The sequence below is a fragment of the Arvicola amphibius genome, chromosome 7 (genome assembly GCF_903992535.2).
Source record: "Arvicola amphibius chromosome 7, mArvAmp1.2, whole genome shotgun sequence".
NCBI classification, from domain to species: domain Eukaryota; kingdom Metazoa; phylum Chordata; class Mammalia; order Rodentia; family Cricetidae; genus Arvicola; species Arvicola amphibius.
The window spans coordinates 130,767,803-130,787,170 of NC_052053.1; the positions used below are offsets into that span (position 1 = coordinate 130,767,803).

The 19,368-nt window shown below is 45.6% G+C and overlaps 1 protein-coding gene across 2 annotated transcripts in view; it reads right to left on the bottom strand.

Moving 5' to 3' along the window:
• Dock4 (dedicator of cytokinesis 4) overlaps positions 1–19,368 on the bottom strand; it is a 412,188-nt gene that overhangs the window by 25,992 nt on the left and 366,828 nt on the right. For both annotated transcript variants that reach the window (XM_038335987.1, XM_038335988.1), the window contains exons 36-40: positions 12,910–13,058; positions 10,351–10,437; positions 8,447–8,551; positions 3,783–3,924; positions 2,364–2,530 (exon numbers count right to left, since the gene is read on the bottom strand). In XM_038335987.1, the coding sequence (XP_038191915.1) occupies positions 2,364–2,530; positions 3,783–3,924; positions 8,447–8,551; positions 10,351–10,437; positions 12,910–13,058 (650 nt within the window). The remainder of the gene's footprint in view (positions 1–2,363; positions 2,531–3,782; positions 3,925–8,446; positions 8,552–10,350; positions 10,438–12,909; positions 13,059–19,368) is intronic.

Below are 19,368 nucleotides of genomic sequence, written 5' to 3' on the forward strand. Positions count from 1 at the left end.
TAACCCAGGGGCACGTGTGTGCTTCGAGCTGGACTCCTGACCCAGAACCAGCTCCTCCAGGAGACATGGAACACAGCTGCTACTGTCACAAGTCACTGTACGTGGCCAGGTTGTCTTTGACCAGCCAGTTTGGGAATGTACACCTTATCATTGTCATATAGTGTGCTGCCAGGGGAAAATTCCCACAACTGCACCATCTATTCAAACCACGGAGGGGTTAAAAAGAGAATGTCTTTCCACCAGTGAAGAGCTGCTGAGGTGGGCCCCCATGGCGAGAGCCTGAGGGGATCCGCTGAGGACAGCAAAGAGAGCAGACGAGAGCTCAGATGGATGAGCAGGATGTTCAAGGTGTACATGGGATGTTCAAGGTGTACACAGGATGCAGATATTCCTGCCATCATGGGGAACCAGTTCAGCAGCTTTCTGAGTAGACCACAGAGCAGGATTTTACGGAGTCAAGAGTTCACAGGGAGGAGAGTGGGGGCTGCTGTGTAGGCAGAAGTCTGTCTGCCCACACAGACATGGGACTGCTTGTGAAAGGGTATGGCAACCAATGAGGAGAGAAGGTGGGTGTCGCTGGAGCCAAGAGGGAGGGTGGGTAGGTGGACTGTGGAGAAGACAGACTAGGGGTAATGAGGTACAGTCCAGAGCCAGATTCTGAAGGTCTTGAGCATGGGGAAAGGGAGCCTCATTTAACCTCACCCATCCCAGAAAGGTAGCTGTTGGTGGCTTGCACCTCTAATCCCAGTGTTTAGGGGTCACTGGAACTCACTGGAGTGTGGAGTCTGAGGTTTGATGGAGAGCCAGTGCAGTCTGAGGATCGCCCCTTTGGTCTGAGCCTTGGTAGCGGTAAAGGGTCTCTCTAGGGGCCGACTGCTCTGCTTCTCTGATCTTCAGCTTTAACCCCTACATCTGTCTCTGGGTTTTGATCATTCCTGGTACAAGTGAATCACTGATTGTCTCACTGCTGGCCAGGTGGCAGTACGTACGTCCAGCAGACAAAGCAAGGGACTTGGCAAAGGTGGGTTCCAGTGCTAGGCTAAAGGTCTTGGGCGCAGGACTCTGTGAAAGCCAACTACGACTCCAGGTCATCCAGACCGAGGCCTGGGAGCTAGTACAGAGAGAAAGAACTGCAGCGCAATCTGATTGGATCTCTAGCTAACTTGGGAGGAGGAGATGAGAATTAGAAACATTCAGAAAGGACTAGAAAATGATGGTGGATCTTTTCAGTAACTGGGATGTTTTCCCATGGTCTCTGTACTGTTCAATCCACAGGGAGAAGGAAGACCCCAAAAGCAGGCCAGAAGGCCAGGCTGTTAAGGCCAGTGCAGTTGGCTGGTTCTAAACTATCATTAGCTTTATTTATCATTAGAGCATTTTGTGAGTAGATTCCTAGAGAAATCCACAGTAAATGCACTTCAAATCTTTCATAAAAGTCCATTTTTATCCAGTCTCCTCAGAATGCCACACACCTCCCCTCTGCCTTTTGGCTGGGAATAACTCCTGTAGCTGACTCCTGGCAGCGCTGGGTACCGATGGGCAAGGATGTGTGGGTCAACATTAAGCAAGACAGTGTTAAGAGATGCCTCCTGCCTTGAGAAGGGAGTATCTGTTGCGAGAGCCGCTAAGCCAATAGACTCACAGGAATAAGCTCATTTGACAGTTCTGTTTATGTATGGATGCTGAGTCACTGGGGTCACCCTAGGCCTGCCAGGCAGTTACTGTTTTCAAGGAAAGGGATGGTCACAGGTGATTTCTGAACATCTGCCTCCTTGCCCCAGTGAGGCTGTGAGAACGCTGTCCTTTTTGGCTGGGAGCATGGGGAACTAACAAGGCACACTGGATATGAGGAGGACGGACAACCCAGTACAGGCAGAGGCCCAGATGGGCATGGACTCTGGGCCTCATCTCAGAAACCGACGAGGTCTAGAGCAAAGGACAGAAGTGTCTCCATCGCACCAAATGCCTGCCCACGCGGCCTCTTCTCAGTCCCCCCTTGCCTGGTCCTTGGTTTTTCTTTACTGTGCTTCCTTGATGCTAGAATACATCCACCACTCCCACAATGGCTCACCATGAATGGACAACAGGACTGAGCTCAGACACGAGTTCGAAGACTGGTCTAAGCACCACTGCACTCGGAACTGCCACAGAGAAGCTGACTTCAGGAACTCCTCCCAGACCTGCTCAGATTTTCTTGGTAGGGGACCAAAAATCTTCTTGCCTGGAAAGTGTTCCCATTCACGTGGAAGCACTGCTTACTAGGATGGAAGATTTCGAGACCCTTTGTTCCAGTCACGGGACCGGATCCTCAGTTTCTACTCCCCATGAGGAGGCAGCGTGGGTTATGGAGATGGCAGGTTTACCTTGAACTCGTTCTCCTTGTCTTTGGTGCCCTTGTGGAACGGCCTGTCGTAGCGGAACTTCCAGATGTGGTTCACTTTATAGAAGCTTTTGATGTTGTCGGGAACGCCCTCCCTCTGCAGCACCTCCTGGCTCTCGGGAATGGGAGTCACAGCGTATATCTGCAGATCTGGGAGACAAGAGTCAAGGAGGGAACCTGGCCTGGCAAACAGCAAGGCACTCTGGGTAGCAAACTGGTGTTTCCATTCTAGAGGGAGTCATTTTAAAAATTGCCCAGCAGATATGAATAATGTACTTCCAAGCATGCCTAAGCTTCAGGTCTGATCAGGTCCTAAGAATGTGATTCTAATGGGACATATGTTTGACATTTCCATAACCTGTGAGTTGACAGATGACTGCTTTAGTGGAGGTAGGAGGAACAGCTGGGCTTGGGCGTTCAGAATGAGAATAACCTAGCTATTGTACATGAGGCATCTTTAGTCTCTTCATGGCTCCCAAAATTTATTTATAATGATATGGAAATCCTCATAAGACTATGACCAAAGGCAGTGACCAGAACACCGGCAAGGACTTGCACTTGCCAAGTGTTGCGGTGACTTCAGCCTTCTGTAACTATGGCATCTGTTATCCAAAACCAGGCACAGATAAACAGAGTGGTTGGTTGTAGCACATATTTTAAACAATATTTTGCTTATATGCTACTTCCTTCCCAAAGAGAAAGAAAAATATTTTTTCTTAAATAATTTTATGTTTCTCTTGCATTTAGGCTTCTTCTTTGAAAGTATATTTATAATAGTCACTGGGAGTTTCCCTGTCCGTTTTAAAACCGCGGGTTTCAGATGGATTTGGCAAGAACTGATGGGTGAACTGCCTTTGTGTCGAAAGCCAAAGTACTTCATCTGAGTAGTCTGTTTAGATGGCAGGACTCTGAATGACATGCTGTCATTAAGTTAAGAGTCCAGAATATCATACTAAGAGCCCCCCAGAGATACTGGAGGCACCTCTTTTTCTTCCTCTCCTCACTCCAGAATTAAAGTCTAAGGGAAAGGGGGGTGGAGCATGTGCAGTGGAGAACACAATGCTGCCACTTCCTTGAACGGAAGCCATTTCCATAGGAAGCCGAAGGAAAATTGTTTGATTCAGAAGCAGGGCTGGACCGGCGGGCATGTCAGTTAAGAGGGCAAAGGTTCCTTAACGGATGTTTAAGGGATTTCTTTTCCACTGGCCCTGTGATAGCCATTAGAATAATTCCATTCTGTTGAGAAGGCACTAAGCTAAAACCAATGACTATGACAAGGACTAGGAGTGTAAGGGTGTGGCTCCTGACAAGGGGACAGTGGCTATAACACTCAACAGGACCCTGCCGTGTAGCTAACGGCAGGCGCCACCCAACTGGAGCCCAGCCCACCAGGAAGGGATACACTGAGCCTCCGCCTGGAAGATGGTCTCATCAGGCTGGTTGGCGTGCTGCATGGCGATGGCATGGGGGAACTCGTTCAGCATTCGCTGCTGGAAGGCCTCCAGTCGCTCGTAGTCATGCCCTCGGCACACAAACTCCTTATTCTGGGGGTGCAACCGGAAAGGAAATTAGGGTCATATAACAGAGAGAAGGCAAAGAAATATGTCTGTGGCAATAACTGCCCCCACGTCACGATACTGTCACATTGATAACTCAGAACCATCTGAAAAATATGTTCATTAATCAGACCTGCTGGACAAAGAGCAACAGAATCACTGCTTATTGATTTTCAGCAGACCCAGTAGCACGCTCTGAATTCCAGGGCCATTTGCATGGGGGATAGAGATGCCCTGATACTCATCATCAAAGACAAGAACCAAGCACTGTTTCATAAAAGGGACATATATGAGAGATGATTTTTATAAAACGGGTGTCAAACTCATACGCGCAGATCTCCAATTTCTAAGAGAACAAAGTAATGCCAGAATGAAAATCCACTTTACTGGATTATTTTTCTGGAAGTCTCTGAGATAGATCAGCTTTATAGTCCCACTGTCAGGGCAGGCAGGTGGCCCATCTCTACTCTAGCCTTCAGGAGGATGGAGGGACTAAAGGCACAGTGACGTCCATGCTGTGACCAGCTTAGCTCAGCTTGCTGCTGCTAGAAACCTCACCACATTTTAGAGCTTTATTAGACATTTGCTTGTTTTGTTATATCATGCTATTTCCTATTAATTTATTCTAGAGGCCAAGGCTCTCTCATTCAGGTAAGAATGCTGAAGATTAGGGCCAGAAAACTGACTCACAGGATAAAAATGCTTGCCACACCTGATGGTGGAAAGAGAACTAACTCCTGCGGGTTGTCCTCTGCCCTGCAAGCACGCGCCATGCCCCTCTTGTCCCAACACACCAAGAACATAAAGTGTTTTAAAAATGCCAAGAATTATTTGTGCTAGTCCTGACTGCTGCAAAGATGGGAACTCAATAGGTATCTGTTTAATGACCCACCCACCTCTCTACCGAAGGACTGACTCGCTGGCTTCACCGTCTCCACCTCCTGACGGCTGAGACACAGGCATTCCCCACTCATGCCTGCTTTCAGCAGTGCTGGGAAGCAAACCAAGGCCCCCTGTAAGCTAGGCAAGCGCTTTACCAGCTAAAGCTACCTCCTAGGCCCCTGGCTTCAATGAGTTCTCTAGGTTGTGGCAGGTACAGACGTCTTTGCTTTTGGTTACTTCTCCACTGGGAAGATACACTACATTGGTTTGTCCACTCATCGCCTGATAGATACTTGAGCTTTTCTCATCCTGTCGGGATGCTGAACAGTGATACCATGGGCATCCAGATACAGACTTTCACAAGGAATGTTTCAGAGCTCTTTTTCAATGACGTAGAAGCAGACCTACCCAGGTACAAGGGTCAATTCTGCTTCTTTCAGGGGGATATAACTACTTAGATTATAAAACCGTTTCAACATATCAGAGCTTTAAAATGTATCCTGAAATTCATCAAACAACAAAAGGACATTTTCAACTTGACATGTTTATTTTTAATTTGGAATTAAAAAAAAAACAAACAAAACAAAATGAGGCGGGAGGGGGGGGGGTTGAACAAAATTCCTTGGGATCCTCAAGCCTGCAATGTTCCTCAGAAACCAAGAGAGGGCAGCCCTTCCCTTTCATTTTGAAGTAAATGACAGACATGACAGAAAAAAAAAAAGCTATTTTTCAAACAACTGACGATAGACACACCAACTTATTCTAATTGCCTATTAAACAAAATTTGATCTATTTGGCCAATGTAGCTATGGCATTTGCTAAACTTCCTTCATAATTGTAGCTTTTAAATACTTCTGATTTTTAAAACACTATCTTTAAAGATTGATTTTTTTTTTAAATTATGTGTATGTGTATTTGTGTGAATGTATACCGAGTTGTACAGGTGTCCACAGAGGCCAGACGAGGATGTTGGGTCCCCTAGGGCTCTTGTTAAGGCAACTATGAGCTTTTTGGCATAGGTTCTGGGAACCCAAATAGGGTCCTTTTGGAAGAGCAGCAAGTGCTCTTAACTGAGCCATCTTTCTAGATCTTTCTAGCTTTAACTCATCGTAACTCATGTTGGTCACTGCTCTAGTAGGCCACCACTGCCCTGAGAGCCAGGCCCCAGGCCCTGTGTTCTTCAAGGGGCGCTGACACCAGACCTGGCATGTCCCCAGCTAAAATGTTGTCTTCTCAATTCAGTGGACTGTCCGCATTTGTCATTATCAGGAACTGATCTTTCTTTTAGCTTCAGGCAGAGACACCTGCCACTGTCTTGTGCATCTTTTAAAGCGCAACAAGGGATTTTATATAAAGTTTGGGAAGCACCCAATTACTTGGTCCTGTCAATCAATTGAAGAAAATGTCAGCTCACTGTTGAAGCACCTTTCCCTATGGCTGTAATAAAACATTCCGACAGAGGCAGCTGGGGAGGGGGGCAGGGTTTACACTGGCTCACAGTTCTAGGGTACAGTTCTTTGTGGTGGGCAAGGCAGGGAGTCAGCAGTGGGTCACAGAGTGTCAGTCCACACACAGAGGAGTGTGAGCAGTGGTCACAGTGTGTCAGTCCAGACACACAGGAGTGTGAGCAGAGGGTCACAGTGTGTCAGTCCACACACACAGGAGTGTGAGCAGAGGGTCACAGTGTGTCAGTCCACACACACAGGAGTGTGAGCAGCAGTCACAGTGTGTCAGTCCACACACACAGGAGTGTGAGCGAGGGGTCACAGTGTGTCAGTCCACACACACAGGAGTGTGAGCAGTGGGTCACAGTGTGTCAGTCCACAGTCAGGAAGAAGAGAATGCTGAAAGTTTCTAAGTTAGTTTCTTCTTTCATGCAGGGCATTCCTCAGGGTAACCTATTCTAAGGATCCTTCCCAGGAATGCCTGGAGGCTTGTCTCCCTGGTGGGTCCAGATCCTGTAAGCTAACATCCAACACTAGCCACCATATTAGAGCCATCATCTGAGCGTTTCACGTGATTCTAAACATAAATATCTACTTGTGGTCTTTGGATATTCTGAGGTACATTCTATCTACTTCATCTAAAAGGTAGATAAATTAAAGATTAAACAATAAATGGTGTCTCCATCATCTTCTTTCGCTGAGTTTAGCCACCTTGCCTTTTCTCATATATCCTTACAGTTATGGTGGGATTTAGATCAACATAGATATTTTCACATTGAGATTGAAAGTTATAATGCACTCAATTTGGAGTGTGTGTGTGTGTGTGTGTGTGTTTGTGTCTGTGTACGTATGTGGTATTTTGAGAAGGTCTGGCTGGCCTTGGATTATTGATCATCTTGTCTCTGCTTGAGGCCTGGGATTATAGCCGGTATGAGTGGCTCTTTTTTTTTTTTTTTTTTTTGAGATACAATCTTACTCTGAATACCAGGCTGACCTAGGACTCATCACATGGCCAAAGCCGGTTGTAAAGTTGTGGCAATTCTCCTGCCTCAGCCTCCCAATTATTGGTGTGACATGATTTAGGTACCACACTGGGCTCACAAATGGATTCAGTTTTGTCAGGTATGTAGAGCACTTCTCCACAGTTCCCCGAGTAAATAAGTGAACTCTTTAAACCAGTGTTTTAATACATGGAGGATGCTGTGGATGGAGGGGTCCAATGCACACATGCACATATAAAATAATATATGCCAAGTGTAAAGAGGAGGGATGAAGGGGCTGGATGGCTCAGCAGTTAAGAGCATTGCCTGCTCTTCCAAAGGTCCTGAGTTCAATTTCCAGAAACCACGTGGTGGCTCATAACCATCTGTAATGAGGTCTGGTGCCCTCTTCTGGCCTGCAGGCATACATGTAGACAGAATATTGTATACATAATAAATAAATAAATAATTTTAAAAAAGAAGAGGGCCGGGCGGTGGTGGCGCATGCCTTTAATCCCAGCACTTGGGAGGCAGAGGCAGGCGGATCTCTGTGAGTTCAAGACCAGCCTGGTCTACAAGAGCTAGTTCCAGGACAGGCTCTAAAGCTGCAGAGAAACCCTGTCTCGAAAAACCAAAAAAAAAAAAAAAAAAAAAAAAAAAAAAAAAAAAAAAAAAAAAAAAGAAGAGGGATGAATTGAGTACCTTATGTCTACCATATAAATTCCTCTTGGCAAAAACAGTTTACATCAGTGATAAGTCAGATGTCTCTTCTGGGTGATATTTACCTTTTTACAAGGTCATCAGAAAGGCCAAACAACACTTTTCCGTGCTCTGGGAGTAAGATTTCTCCTTGAAACGACTCTGTTATTTCCTACGGTCTACAGGCCCTCCCATTGCCCTCGTCCAGATTCTCTAGTGCTAACTATAGAACTTGCACAGAGAACATACGGTGAATGACACACAAGGGAAGCCACAATCACTGCTCCTAAAGGGGACTCAGGAAGGGGTAGATTGTTTGATCTTGAGAAACTGTTCAACACAAAATATTCCCAGTTAATAGTTTCACAAATTAGAAGGGTAAAAAATGTCATGAAGCCATCGTCTTCTTGTTCTGTGTCACAAAATGTCATTAATTCCTTAGTTTCCTTGATTGGAGGATCTAAGCCAGAAGGATTAAAGGCAATTAAGAAGTGTATTACTTACTCTTAAGAAAAATGGAAATTTTTTCCCATAAAAACCAACTCTGAAGAACTCGGGTTCCAGACGCTGCTGGTCCATGATTTTATCATACAAAGAGGCTTCCATCATCTGGGAAAGGACAGAAGGAGCTCTGTGAATTCCATCCTACATCTCAGCCACACCAATACAGGAACATCCTTCTAGACACAGGTGAACCATTTTAAGTCATGAGAAAAGGATTTGCGATTGCCTTGTAAGTATTTCCAGGTGAGGATCAGCAAACCAACTTTGTAAATATATACTGAGTAAGAATTTCATGTTTGTAGGCTCACATGGTCTCCTTGACATGTCTCTACCCGCCAGGACACAAGCTGTAGTTTGCTGACTCTTTAAAGGATCAAGGGTTATACTACATGTTACTACCAGAGTAGATTTCTGTAAGTCTACCAAGGAAGTTTTTATATCATCACAGATATAGAACAAGTAGAAATGAATACAAATCATTAGAAGTCAAGCCTTTGGGGAGAACCTTTGGGCTAGGTGAACTCGACTGTGGATTTGTTTCCCGTTGCACACAGTAGTTCAGGACATGAGGGAGGTACAACATTGTACAAGTGGGATGAGGGTTAATCACCAACCTGAGCCAAGGGAGCACAAAGTGTTGTCTAGGCTCAAAGCTCACAAGTGTGGCTTTGACAACGTTCAGCCTAGGTAGCAAACCAAGCTATGGCTTCCCTTTTGTGGTATTATCATCCCTGGGACTTCCAGGGGAAGACTGATATTGTATTTGAAGGCTTCCCCCTCCCCCGGTAAGAGCACCCCAGAGAGCAGTTGGTATGAAGTGTGATGCTCGGGGTTTATAAACATCTTAGTGATAATGGTACCCAAGGGCTCTCCCTAGTGAACACTGTAACCTCGCTTCTGTTGCAGGGATAGGGGATGAGAAGTTGAATAGGAGTGGTTTTATATAAAGCCGTGGGCCCTGTCAGTATCAGCATCATGAACTGAAGTTAAAATGAGATTATTTTTCCCTTTAGTTTTCAAGCTAGGAGAAATATCAATGACCTACGACATTACATTAAGGGCTATAACAACGGTAGAGGGTACATTCCCAGAAGGGGAGTAAGGTGCTCGTGGTGGCGCAAGGGGACTTTGCAAGCTGTTGAAGGCTTATGCTCTCATGTTTCCAATGGCAGCCTCAAAAGTGGAAGAGAATATCATTATCACTTTAATATGCAAAAGCAAAGGATCTTGTCTTAGGAACCTAGATGACCTCAACACTCATCAAGACGTTGAATGCTAAACAATGAAGCAAAATGCTTGGGATGCCCAGGGGTAAGGCTTGTTTGCACCTAAAAGCAAGGAGATACAAACAAATGACTCAGGAATATAGACTGTTAAGATCCCTGAGTCCCTGGGACTAAAACTTTGATTTAGTGAGAATATATTTCTGAAGGTACAGAGAGAGTTCATGCAGGATTTGTCCCTAATTTAACATGAGAGCCACCTCGCCATCTCTACCATTTTATTTTGCAGATTGTGGGAGTAAGAACTGCATACTGTCGGGCAGATTTCTGTGTGATTGAGAAGCTCTTCAGTGCAGAGATTTTCCACAGTAAACTTAAAATATTAATCCTTGATTGGATTGTGCATTTCAGATGTGGAACTTTTGAAACAGATCAAGGTCTTCCTCTTTGTATATTGAATAAAAGAACACACAAAGACCAATTTGTTATTTCTCCACGTAAGTACCTAAGTATGCTTCAGAGAAAATAACTTATCTTAGAAAAAGTTTCTGCAAGGTGTCTGAGGATGGTTCCAATGTTGACTTCCTATCGCCCCTCTGGGAAGTTAATAAAAACGTGGACCACACCTGACCCCAAATCACCCAGGACCACACTTGACCCTCCATCACCCAGGTACTTTACCCTCATCTTGCTCAGGTTCCTGTAGTCATAGTAACCCTCGTACTGCTCTGCCAGCTTCCGGCACAAGATGATGCCATTCTCCCAGCACTGTGGACAGACAGGAACATGACAGTCAGCCTTCCCCACATGGCTACACCTCGATAAAAAAAGTCAGGATGGGGATGCATTTGGACCATAAGGCTTTACTCTCTAAGACTTCACAACAACCTAAAGTAAAAACGCTGCCATTTTAACCATGAAAAGGACATGCAATTGACATGTAACTTGTTAAAAAATCTTCCGCAAGTTGGAAACAACAACTCCTCATCATGTCCACTAACATGTGTGAAAACAGCAATTTCTTGTGTTGTGTCACAATCCCGCTGTGGCAATAACTGTAGTTTCACAATGGCCACACACAGGGCTGCACACAGACGCTCAGTGCTCAAGAGGGAATTACTGATCCCTACAGCCCAATAACTCACGTGTGGCACCCTGGACTCTTTGGTGCCTTGCATGTGCTTACAGATTGTGAGGGCCACTGGATTCTGGCTAGGTCAGTATGTCGTTTTCAGAAGAAATGTTTAAATTTTGTCATTGCGCATACTATCAGCAAAGTTTTTTTCAAAATCCTGGACCGTCAGTATTTGTGGTTTTAGGGCCATACAGTCTTTGCCACAGTTATTCAATTCATCTATTATCATCTGAAATTGGTATCGTTATGACTGTCTGCGGGCACAAAGGCAAATCTCACATAGTCTACAGACGCCTCATAGTAGCAATAACCTTTTCATTTCTTTCAACCAGTTAAGAGGTAAAAGTAATTTATAGACTATAGGTACAGACAGAGGAGTAGTGGCTTACTACCCTGACCTACAGCACAGACTTCTGGGGATGGGGCAAGTTCATGAGATTTTGAAATAGCATACTGAGGAATCAACCCTGGTTATCGATGGGGTGATAGATATCACATCCAGGTCATCTACGGAGACCCACAGCCAGTTAATATGCAGAAAGTGAGAGACATTGGAACACTCAATCCTAAGTGGATGTCTCCATCAAATCCCTCCCTCCCCTCAGGCCTCAGGGAACTCTGCAGCAGAGGAGGCAGAAAAAGTCTAAGAGCCAGAGGGGGTGGAGGGCACCAAGGAATCAGGGCCGTCTAGATACAACAGGACAGATGCACAGATGAACTCACAGGGACTGAGGCAGCGTGCACAGGCCTGCACACATCTGCACCAGATGGGGTTCTAGAGTTGACAGAAGTAGACACAGGCTCCACCCCTAACCCAGAAGCTGTCTCCAACTGATAGCCACTTGCAAATGAAAATTTAGTTTTCTCCAAGGGCATCCAACTGGGGAAACAAACTAGTAAGTAGGTCCCATACCCAGCAGGAGATGGCTAACTGAAAACAAACTCTGTTTCTCGGGCTCTTTTCCTTCTGTTTATTTGTTTGGTCTTTTTCTGGTGTGTTTTTAGCATATTATATGATAATATTCCCTTAGAAGCCTGTTTGCTTTCTAATGAGAGAGAATGAGGAGGTATCTGGAGAGTAGGGCATGTGGGGAGGAACCAGGAGGAGTAGTGGGAAGGAAATATATGATTGGAATGTGTGTGAGAGACACTAAACTGCATGACGCCAGTGAGGGGGGCTCCAGCATCACAAGCTTTCCTAACTGTACTAAGGGCTGCTACAAACCTCCTCAATAAGTTCAGTCTCCTTAAAAATAAACATAGAATGGCAAGTGCCTTACAGTTATGGGAGGAGGGAGAGGGACAGAGTTTCAGAGAACGAATGGCAGATTGCTAGGGTTTGAATGTTGTGTTTCCCCCAAATTCCTCAGCTGAAGTCCTAACACCTTAAGTATTAGGAGGCAGGGCCCTGGCAGGTGATTAGGTCATAAGGGACTTAAGAAGTCCCTTTATGCCCTTTAAGAAGTAGGTTTCCCAGTGTCAACTACTCTCCTGTCACGTGAGGACACGGAGGAGACACCATTCGTGAGGAAGTTGGCCTCTAGCGGCACACTACATCCTCAGAGGCCTTGACCTTAGCGTCATCAGCCTCCAAAACCGTGACAAAGTAGTAAATACATTTCTGTTGCTTCTAAGCCACCCAGTGTGTGTGTGTGTGTGTGTGTGTGTGTGTGTGTGTGTGCGTGGTTTGTGTGTGTACACACATACTATAACACGTGTGGGAATCGGAGGATGACCTGTAGAAGTCTGTTCTTTTCTTCTACTATATGACTGATGGGGACTGGACTCAGGTCCTCGGGTGCATCAGCTGTTGCCCTTACCAAGTGAGCTCCCCGTCTATATATGTTGGTAGAGTAGCTGAAGTGGACTAAGACAGCGTCACTACCTTAAGGTTAGTGTTAGCCAAAGGGCGATACAGAGCTTGGGCACACGGGAATTTCCCAGAGGTCTCATGACAGACCTACTTAATCAGAATATCTAGGGGCTGGTCCTGGAAACTTCATCTTAACAAGTTCTGGGTGCTTCTATCTAACGCAGTCTGTCGTGTGGGGACACCGCTGGAGAAGGAGAGAACATGGAGAGCACGGGGTACCAGGGCTGCGTACTTTGCCTCTGTCGAAGTTCTGGACGATGGTGAGGTGCAGGTGCTCCTTGCGCTGCCATTCTGTCTGCATGGGGTAGGTCAGGAACTCCCTGAGGGGCCGGTCAGACCACTCCAGCAGCTCGTCATACAACAGGAGGGTGTAGGCAGCCTCTGCGTGCCAGAGGAGAGGACAGGACGTCAGGCAGGACTCAGAACCATTAGGGATGACTCCCCAAACTCAAAACTTAGCTCTGAATTTCATAACATAGCAGAGAAAATGTCAGGGATACAGGAAGGAACGAGTTAGCAAATGGCGACTTCCCTTGGTGACAGAATCAGCAGAGATCTGGACAGAATCTTGGGGTTTCTATTATTTTTTTGTTTCTCCCCTGTTTTCTCCTTGTTATAACACTCGCATGCTTTGGGCATGATAAACCTGTTCAAGGAAGTCATGTTAGAGCTGATTCAAAGATGTAGCGTGGACATGCCATTACATACAAGGACAATTCATAGGTATGTCTCTTGGAGACTAGGAGACGTCAAAGGCAAGCTAGCTAACTAACTACTAACTATGCTGGCCAGTCTTATGTCACCATGACGCTAGCCAGACTTATTTTGGAAGAGAAAACCCAACTCAGAAAATGATCCCACCAGATGGGCTTGTAGACAAGTATTGACTGATAATTTGATGCAGAAGGGCCCACCTCACTCTGGGCAGCACTGCCCTTGGGGGAGGGTGCTTTGGATGGTGTAAGAATCAGGCTGAGCAAGGCACGGGTAACAAACCAGTAAGTGGCCTCCTCCATAGCTTCTGCTTCAGCTCCGGCCTCTTTAGTCCCTGCTCTGACTCCCTTAGATGACGGTCTGCAATGTGAGCGTGAAGGAAATTCTCTCTTCACCGAGTTGTCATTACTCCAGCAAGAGAACCCTCACCGAGGAGCTAACTAACTGGCTAATTAAGGGCTGCACACTTGAATCTGGAGCACAAGGCGTTGACTAAAAACATAGTCAGAATTTAGAAAGAGGCAGGAAAGCCAGAGAAGTCGAACAAAGACGAAAAGTAACACCAAACCAAACACCTGCGTCAGAGTGGGCACAGGTGAGGCACTGGATGGAGTATATGCATGGGGGACTGGGGAGGGGCAGGTAACTGCCACATGGACTAAGTGATAAGACCCTCGGGGCTGAACCCACAAGGCCTCCCAGAACTTGCTATGTAGATCAGGTTGGCCTTAAACTCAGAGGCAGAACATCCTTGTCTCCTGACTGCCGGGATTAAAGGCATGCACCACCATGACTGGCTGGCTTCACAAGTTTCAGTAAAGGCACAGAGTGTTTGGCCTGCCTGGATTTGTTGCAGAAACAGGTAAATGATTTTCCACACACACAAGGAGAAACAGCAGGCAGACTTGACAGGTAGGGGACATATTTAATATATTATTTGCCACTTTGTAGGTTGCTTCTTTCCTAAATAAAAAGCATAACCAAATAGGAATAATAATAATAACAAGAACACATGATCATAGATAAATGGTTATAATAAATATCCTTCAAAAACTTTAACATCCAACTCATTTTCTTAACTGAAGGAAATGCCCAATCCTTACGTTACGACTCCATTTAACTACCATGCCTCCTGTCTCTCCACAGCTGCAATAGTAGGTTTAAACACAATATAAACATACGGTGAGTCTTTCCCCTCTTCACTTATTGGACTGAAGCTAACTACACACCAAGTCCCGAGGCAGTGGGCCAAGGTCTACTCTAGCCCTATGATCTGACCATTTCCACACATCAAACAGCGAGGTAAGAAAAGCCTAGGCTCCCATCACTTTGCTTTTGCCTCTTACACATAGATGGCCCGTAAGACAAAGTCTCCAGCCTTTCCCCTCGCCAATGACCTCGGTGAACATAAGCAATCTCCTGGCACGATTTTTTGCAAGTTTTTGTGATGCAGCCCCACTCTCCTCTCCTCCTGGAGTATGTGCCCTGCCTCCCCTCAGTGCATGTGACCAAGCTGCTCTCCCAATGACAAGCAGCTAAAATGATACATTTAGAGGTTTTTTTTTGGGGGGGGGGGGAGGATGCTAACCATCTGGTTGCTACCATTGTCTCCCTCCCTGTATTTCAAGGCAAAAGGACTCAGCCATTGTGGCTTTTAAAAAGCCTGGGTAGTTGCTTGGCTCCCAGCTTTCAGAGTTGATGCCTTTGGGCTCCACAGTAAAATGAGATGTATCTTCGTCCAGGGAAAGCCAGGCACAAAGAAGCTGTCCACAGTGGATTTGCTTGGGTACTTGCTGGCCTTCTCCTTGCGGAGATTAAACGTGAGCTGGACAGGGTTTTCACTAAGGGTGGAAATGGGTGGATACAGACACAATTGCACCAACAGAGGCTGCCATGGCAGACTGCGCTGGCCAGGCGGGAATCAGAAGCTCACAGCAGACTGTACTCGCTGGCTGCGTGGGAACCAGAAGTTCATTTTAGGGACTGTGCTGTACTCTGAAGAAGTGTCTAGCCAACTGTGTTCCCTTCTCGGACCATGAGGATCTACACCAACTGGTCTCAGAGTCTGTTGCTTCAAGCCTGAGTAACTCCTACGTTCTATTCATGACTGACTTCTGGGGCCGTCACCCTTGCTTCTCCCATTTCTTTTTCTTTCTCAGCATTGGAGTAGCTGGAAGTCCCAGAAAATTATGGAGCTTGTCTCAGGATTAAGAGAATAACGGAGCTTGTCTCAGGATTAAGAGAATAACGGAGCTAGTCTCAGGATTAAGAGAATGGAGGCACAGAGATGCCATGCACTGACACAAAGGGCCCTGAAAGTCAGAGTCATAGACAGAGAGCAGGAGAAATGGAGATTATCCTTCAACAGGTAAAGTGTTTCAGTTGGGGAAGCTAAGGAAAGTTCTAGAAATCGATGGTGATGTGCATAAACTGAACACTTACAAATGGTTATGGTGACTGATCGGTGGTGGTGCACAGCTTTAATCCCAGCACTCGGGAGGCAGAGGCAGGAGGAGATCTGTGAGTTTGAGGCCAGCCTGGTCTACAGAGTGAGTTCCAGGACAGACAGGGCTACACAGAGAAACCCGTTCACAGAAAAATTAAAAAAAATAAAAACCAAAAAGAAAAAGATCCTCTACTGCTTCCTAGACATATTGTCTTTAGAAGGCCAGATATAGGTGGCCTTCTAAAGGCCTGGGAAAAGCTGTGCAAGTTGAGATGCTGACAGGTGTCAGAGGAAGCTGAGGAATGACCACTGGCACTGTGGAGATGTCAATTCACAACTGCTTTGGAATGTGATGGGGAAGCTGAGGGGGCATGAATGTTGAGGGCATTGCTGGACCTTCTGATCAATGGAAAGCATGCATACTTTTCATGTGTGACCCACATGACACCCTTCGAGACTGATCTTGAACAATTTCCAGTGTTTCAGTGTGCACTGTTCTAGGTTCACCTTTCTGTTCCTTGTGTTTCAGTGTGCACTGTTCTAGGCTCACCTTTCTGTTCTTTGGGGCTAATATGTATTGAAGAGGGAAGGATCCTAAGAGACAATCTTCTAAAGAGTTTAAAATTCTAAACAGGAAGTCCCAGTGCACGGTTAACCACAGGCCGTTCGGTTCCTGTGACACGTGTACAAGGAGGAGGGCAGTGTGCAAAAAGAAAACCAGAAGAATGGAGAAGAATGAGGAGTGCAAGGCAGCATTGCAGAAGGCTGCAGGAAGCTGAAAGCATGTCTACAGGAAGAACACTTCATGCAGCAACTTCATTTTCTTCCATGACATACACAAGTGAGGACGTTAGGAGAAAAGAAACTGTTAGGGCCGGTGAGATGACTCAGCAGGTCAACGTCATCATGCGCAAGCCTGGTGACCCAAGTTTGATTCCTGTAACCTCCGTAAAGGTGGGAGGGAGAACTGACTCTATAGGGTCTTCCTCTGACCTCCACACCCTCGTTGGATGCACGCCCACACACATACGCCATGCACACACACAGTACATAAATATATGGAGTAAACTGTCATATGGGAAAAGCACACATCACTGATGATTTGGGGACCATGGAACTGAGTACGTAAAGAAAAAGCCCTCATCTCTGGCATCTCAGACAAATTACGTTTTGCTTGCAGAGAATCAAAACACATCCATGCAAATGTGGAATAACGGTTCTTAGCTCGCTCGCTCTAAATTCTCATTCTATTGATCTATTGATTTTTTTTAAAGTAAAACAGTCTACTATACTTCATTGTTCCCTTCGTGATTCAGGAGTTATCAGCACTGAGGGAAAACCTTCATAGCAGGAGCTAAAATGTAACTGACAAGTGCACTCATCAGCAATGGATTTATTCCCAGGCTCTCTTCTAAGAGTTGACTAAGGACAAGAAACCATCACCTCTGTCGTCAAAGGACTCATCCTTAACTGGGATTACCTGTCTATACATATGCACAAAAACAAATATAGCCGGGCGGTGGTGGCGCACGCCTTTAATCCCAGCACTCGGGAGGCAGAGGCAGGCGGATCTCTGTGAGTTCGAGACCAGCCTGGTCTACAAGAGCTAGCTCCAGGACAGGCGCTAGAAACTACAGGGAAACCCTGTCTCAAAAAACCAAAAAAAAAAACAAAAAACAAAAAACAAATATAGACACACACAAAAGGTAAAATATAACCAGCAATAAAAAGCAATGTGGTAAGTACTTTAAAACTGAGAATAAATACGGGGCTGGAAAGATGGCTAGCTCAGTGGTTAGGAGTGCTTTCTGCTCTTCCAAAGGGCCCTACTTTGGCTTCCAGCTCAGACATAAGGCAGTTCACCAACTGCCCGTGACTCCAGCTTCAGAGAATCCAATACCCTCTTCTGGTCTCCTTGAGCATCCACACATATATGGCACACACACACACACACACACACCACACACCCGAATACAAAACAAAAGAGAATGGGGAAAGTGATGGAAAGATTGGTTCAGCCCATGGATAAGGACAGCAGGAGTAGGTGGGGGAAACTGAAGGATTTCAGGGACTACTTCAGGAGAAAGAATCCACCGACCTCAGGACTCAACTTGGGGGAGAGTAAAAAGAGCCCCGAAGAGTATCCAGGCCTCTAGACTATAAACAGAAATGCTACCAAGATAGTAGGATCGGCTAGAGGCACCAGAGACACTAGCAATACATTCAAATTCTAGAATTGTTACCAAAATGATTTCTTTACTTAAAAACTGAGGGAAGGGCCATAGTTCAAGAATTCCCTGGAAGAAAAGTGGGGCAAAGGTGTCAATTTGTTGTTCGCAAACCCACAGAGAGGATTCTGGTTAAGTAGAGCCAGCCCCTTCCACCCTTTTCTAATGAGCACAAGAAAACACTTCACAGAATACAGAAGGCAATTATCCGAGGAGTTTGAAAAGTAATTAAGAGTAAATGGACCAACTAGGAAAAGCCACACTTGAAGATGATCATAACATGTTCAGTTATCTACTTTTATTTCCAGCCTTTTATGTCTCCTATCTCAGACTTCCTGCAAATGGAATCAGACAATCACAGCTTCCTGAAGAGCTTTTCTCTTCCAGGGCTGGGAAAGGGCTTCCCGTGGCATGGGGCTCTACACTCTCTGTCTTTACCCTCCTCTTCGAGCTTCAGCTCCACAGCCAGAATCCTAAGAACTGGGAGTGTCTGTGCCAAGGGAAGAGTGAGGAACCAAAGAGAACAAGGAGCTCAGGAAAGAGCTCTTCAGTTTGTCTACGGAGTTTTGGGGCGATCTCCACGGTGCATATTTGTAGATCAGACCATGAGTGGCATAAGCAATGTACAATGGTACAGATCATAACTAAGGAGCTGAGACCCGTGCTGGGGGGTGCACATGCAGGGAACTGGAACAGTAGTGCAGAGGCCCTGAAACTCAGACATTAAAATCACAACACCCAGGAAGTGGTGCAGGACCTGAGGTATAAATCTAACTGGACTGATTGCCAAAATTAAAAATATCAATTTTGACAGAACGCTGAATCTTGTAACATAATGTTCAAAAGGTCCAGGATGTAATCTAAAATTACTTGGCATTCAAGAAACCAGAGAACTAAATAACTATCCAAGGGAAAAAGCAATTAACAGATGCCAACCCCAAGATGACTCACATTTTGGAATCTTAGACTATGAAGCAGCTATTGAAACCATGCCCCACATAGTAAATGTGAACACTCTCGAACAACTGAAAAGATGAATTCTCTGTATAGAAATGGAAACTGTGAGAAGAAAAACGACAAAACGGAAATTTTTAGAATGGAATAATAAAACAACAAAACAAACATTTTTACTGGAAAGGCTCAGCAACTGAGTGGAGATGGTAGAAGAGAATCAGTGGCCTGGACATAAAGCAAAATCAACTCTCTGGTGTAAAGTTTTGGGGGGGCATAAATGACAGGGTCCTAGGACTTCGGGGACAATGACCAGACGCCAAACTTTCATTCCACTGCAGTCCCAAAAGAA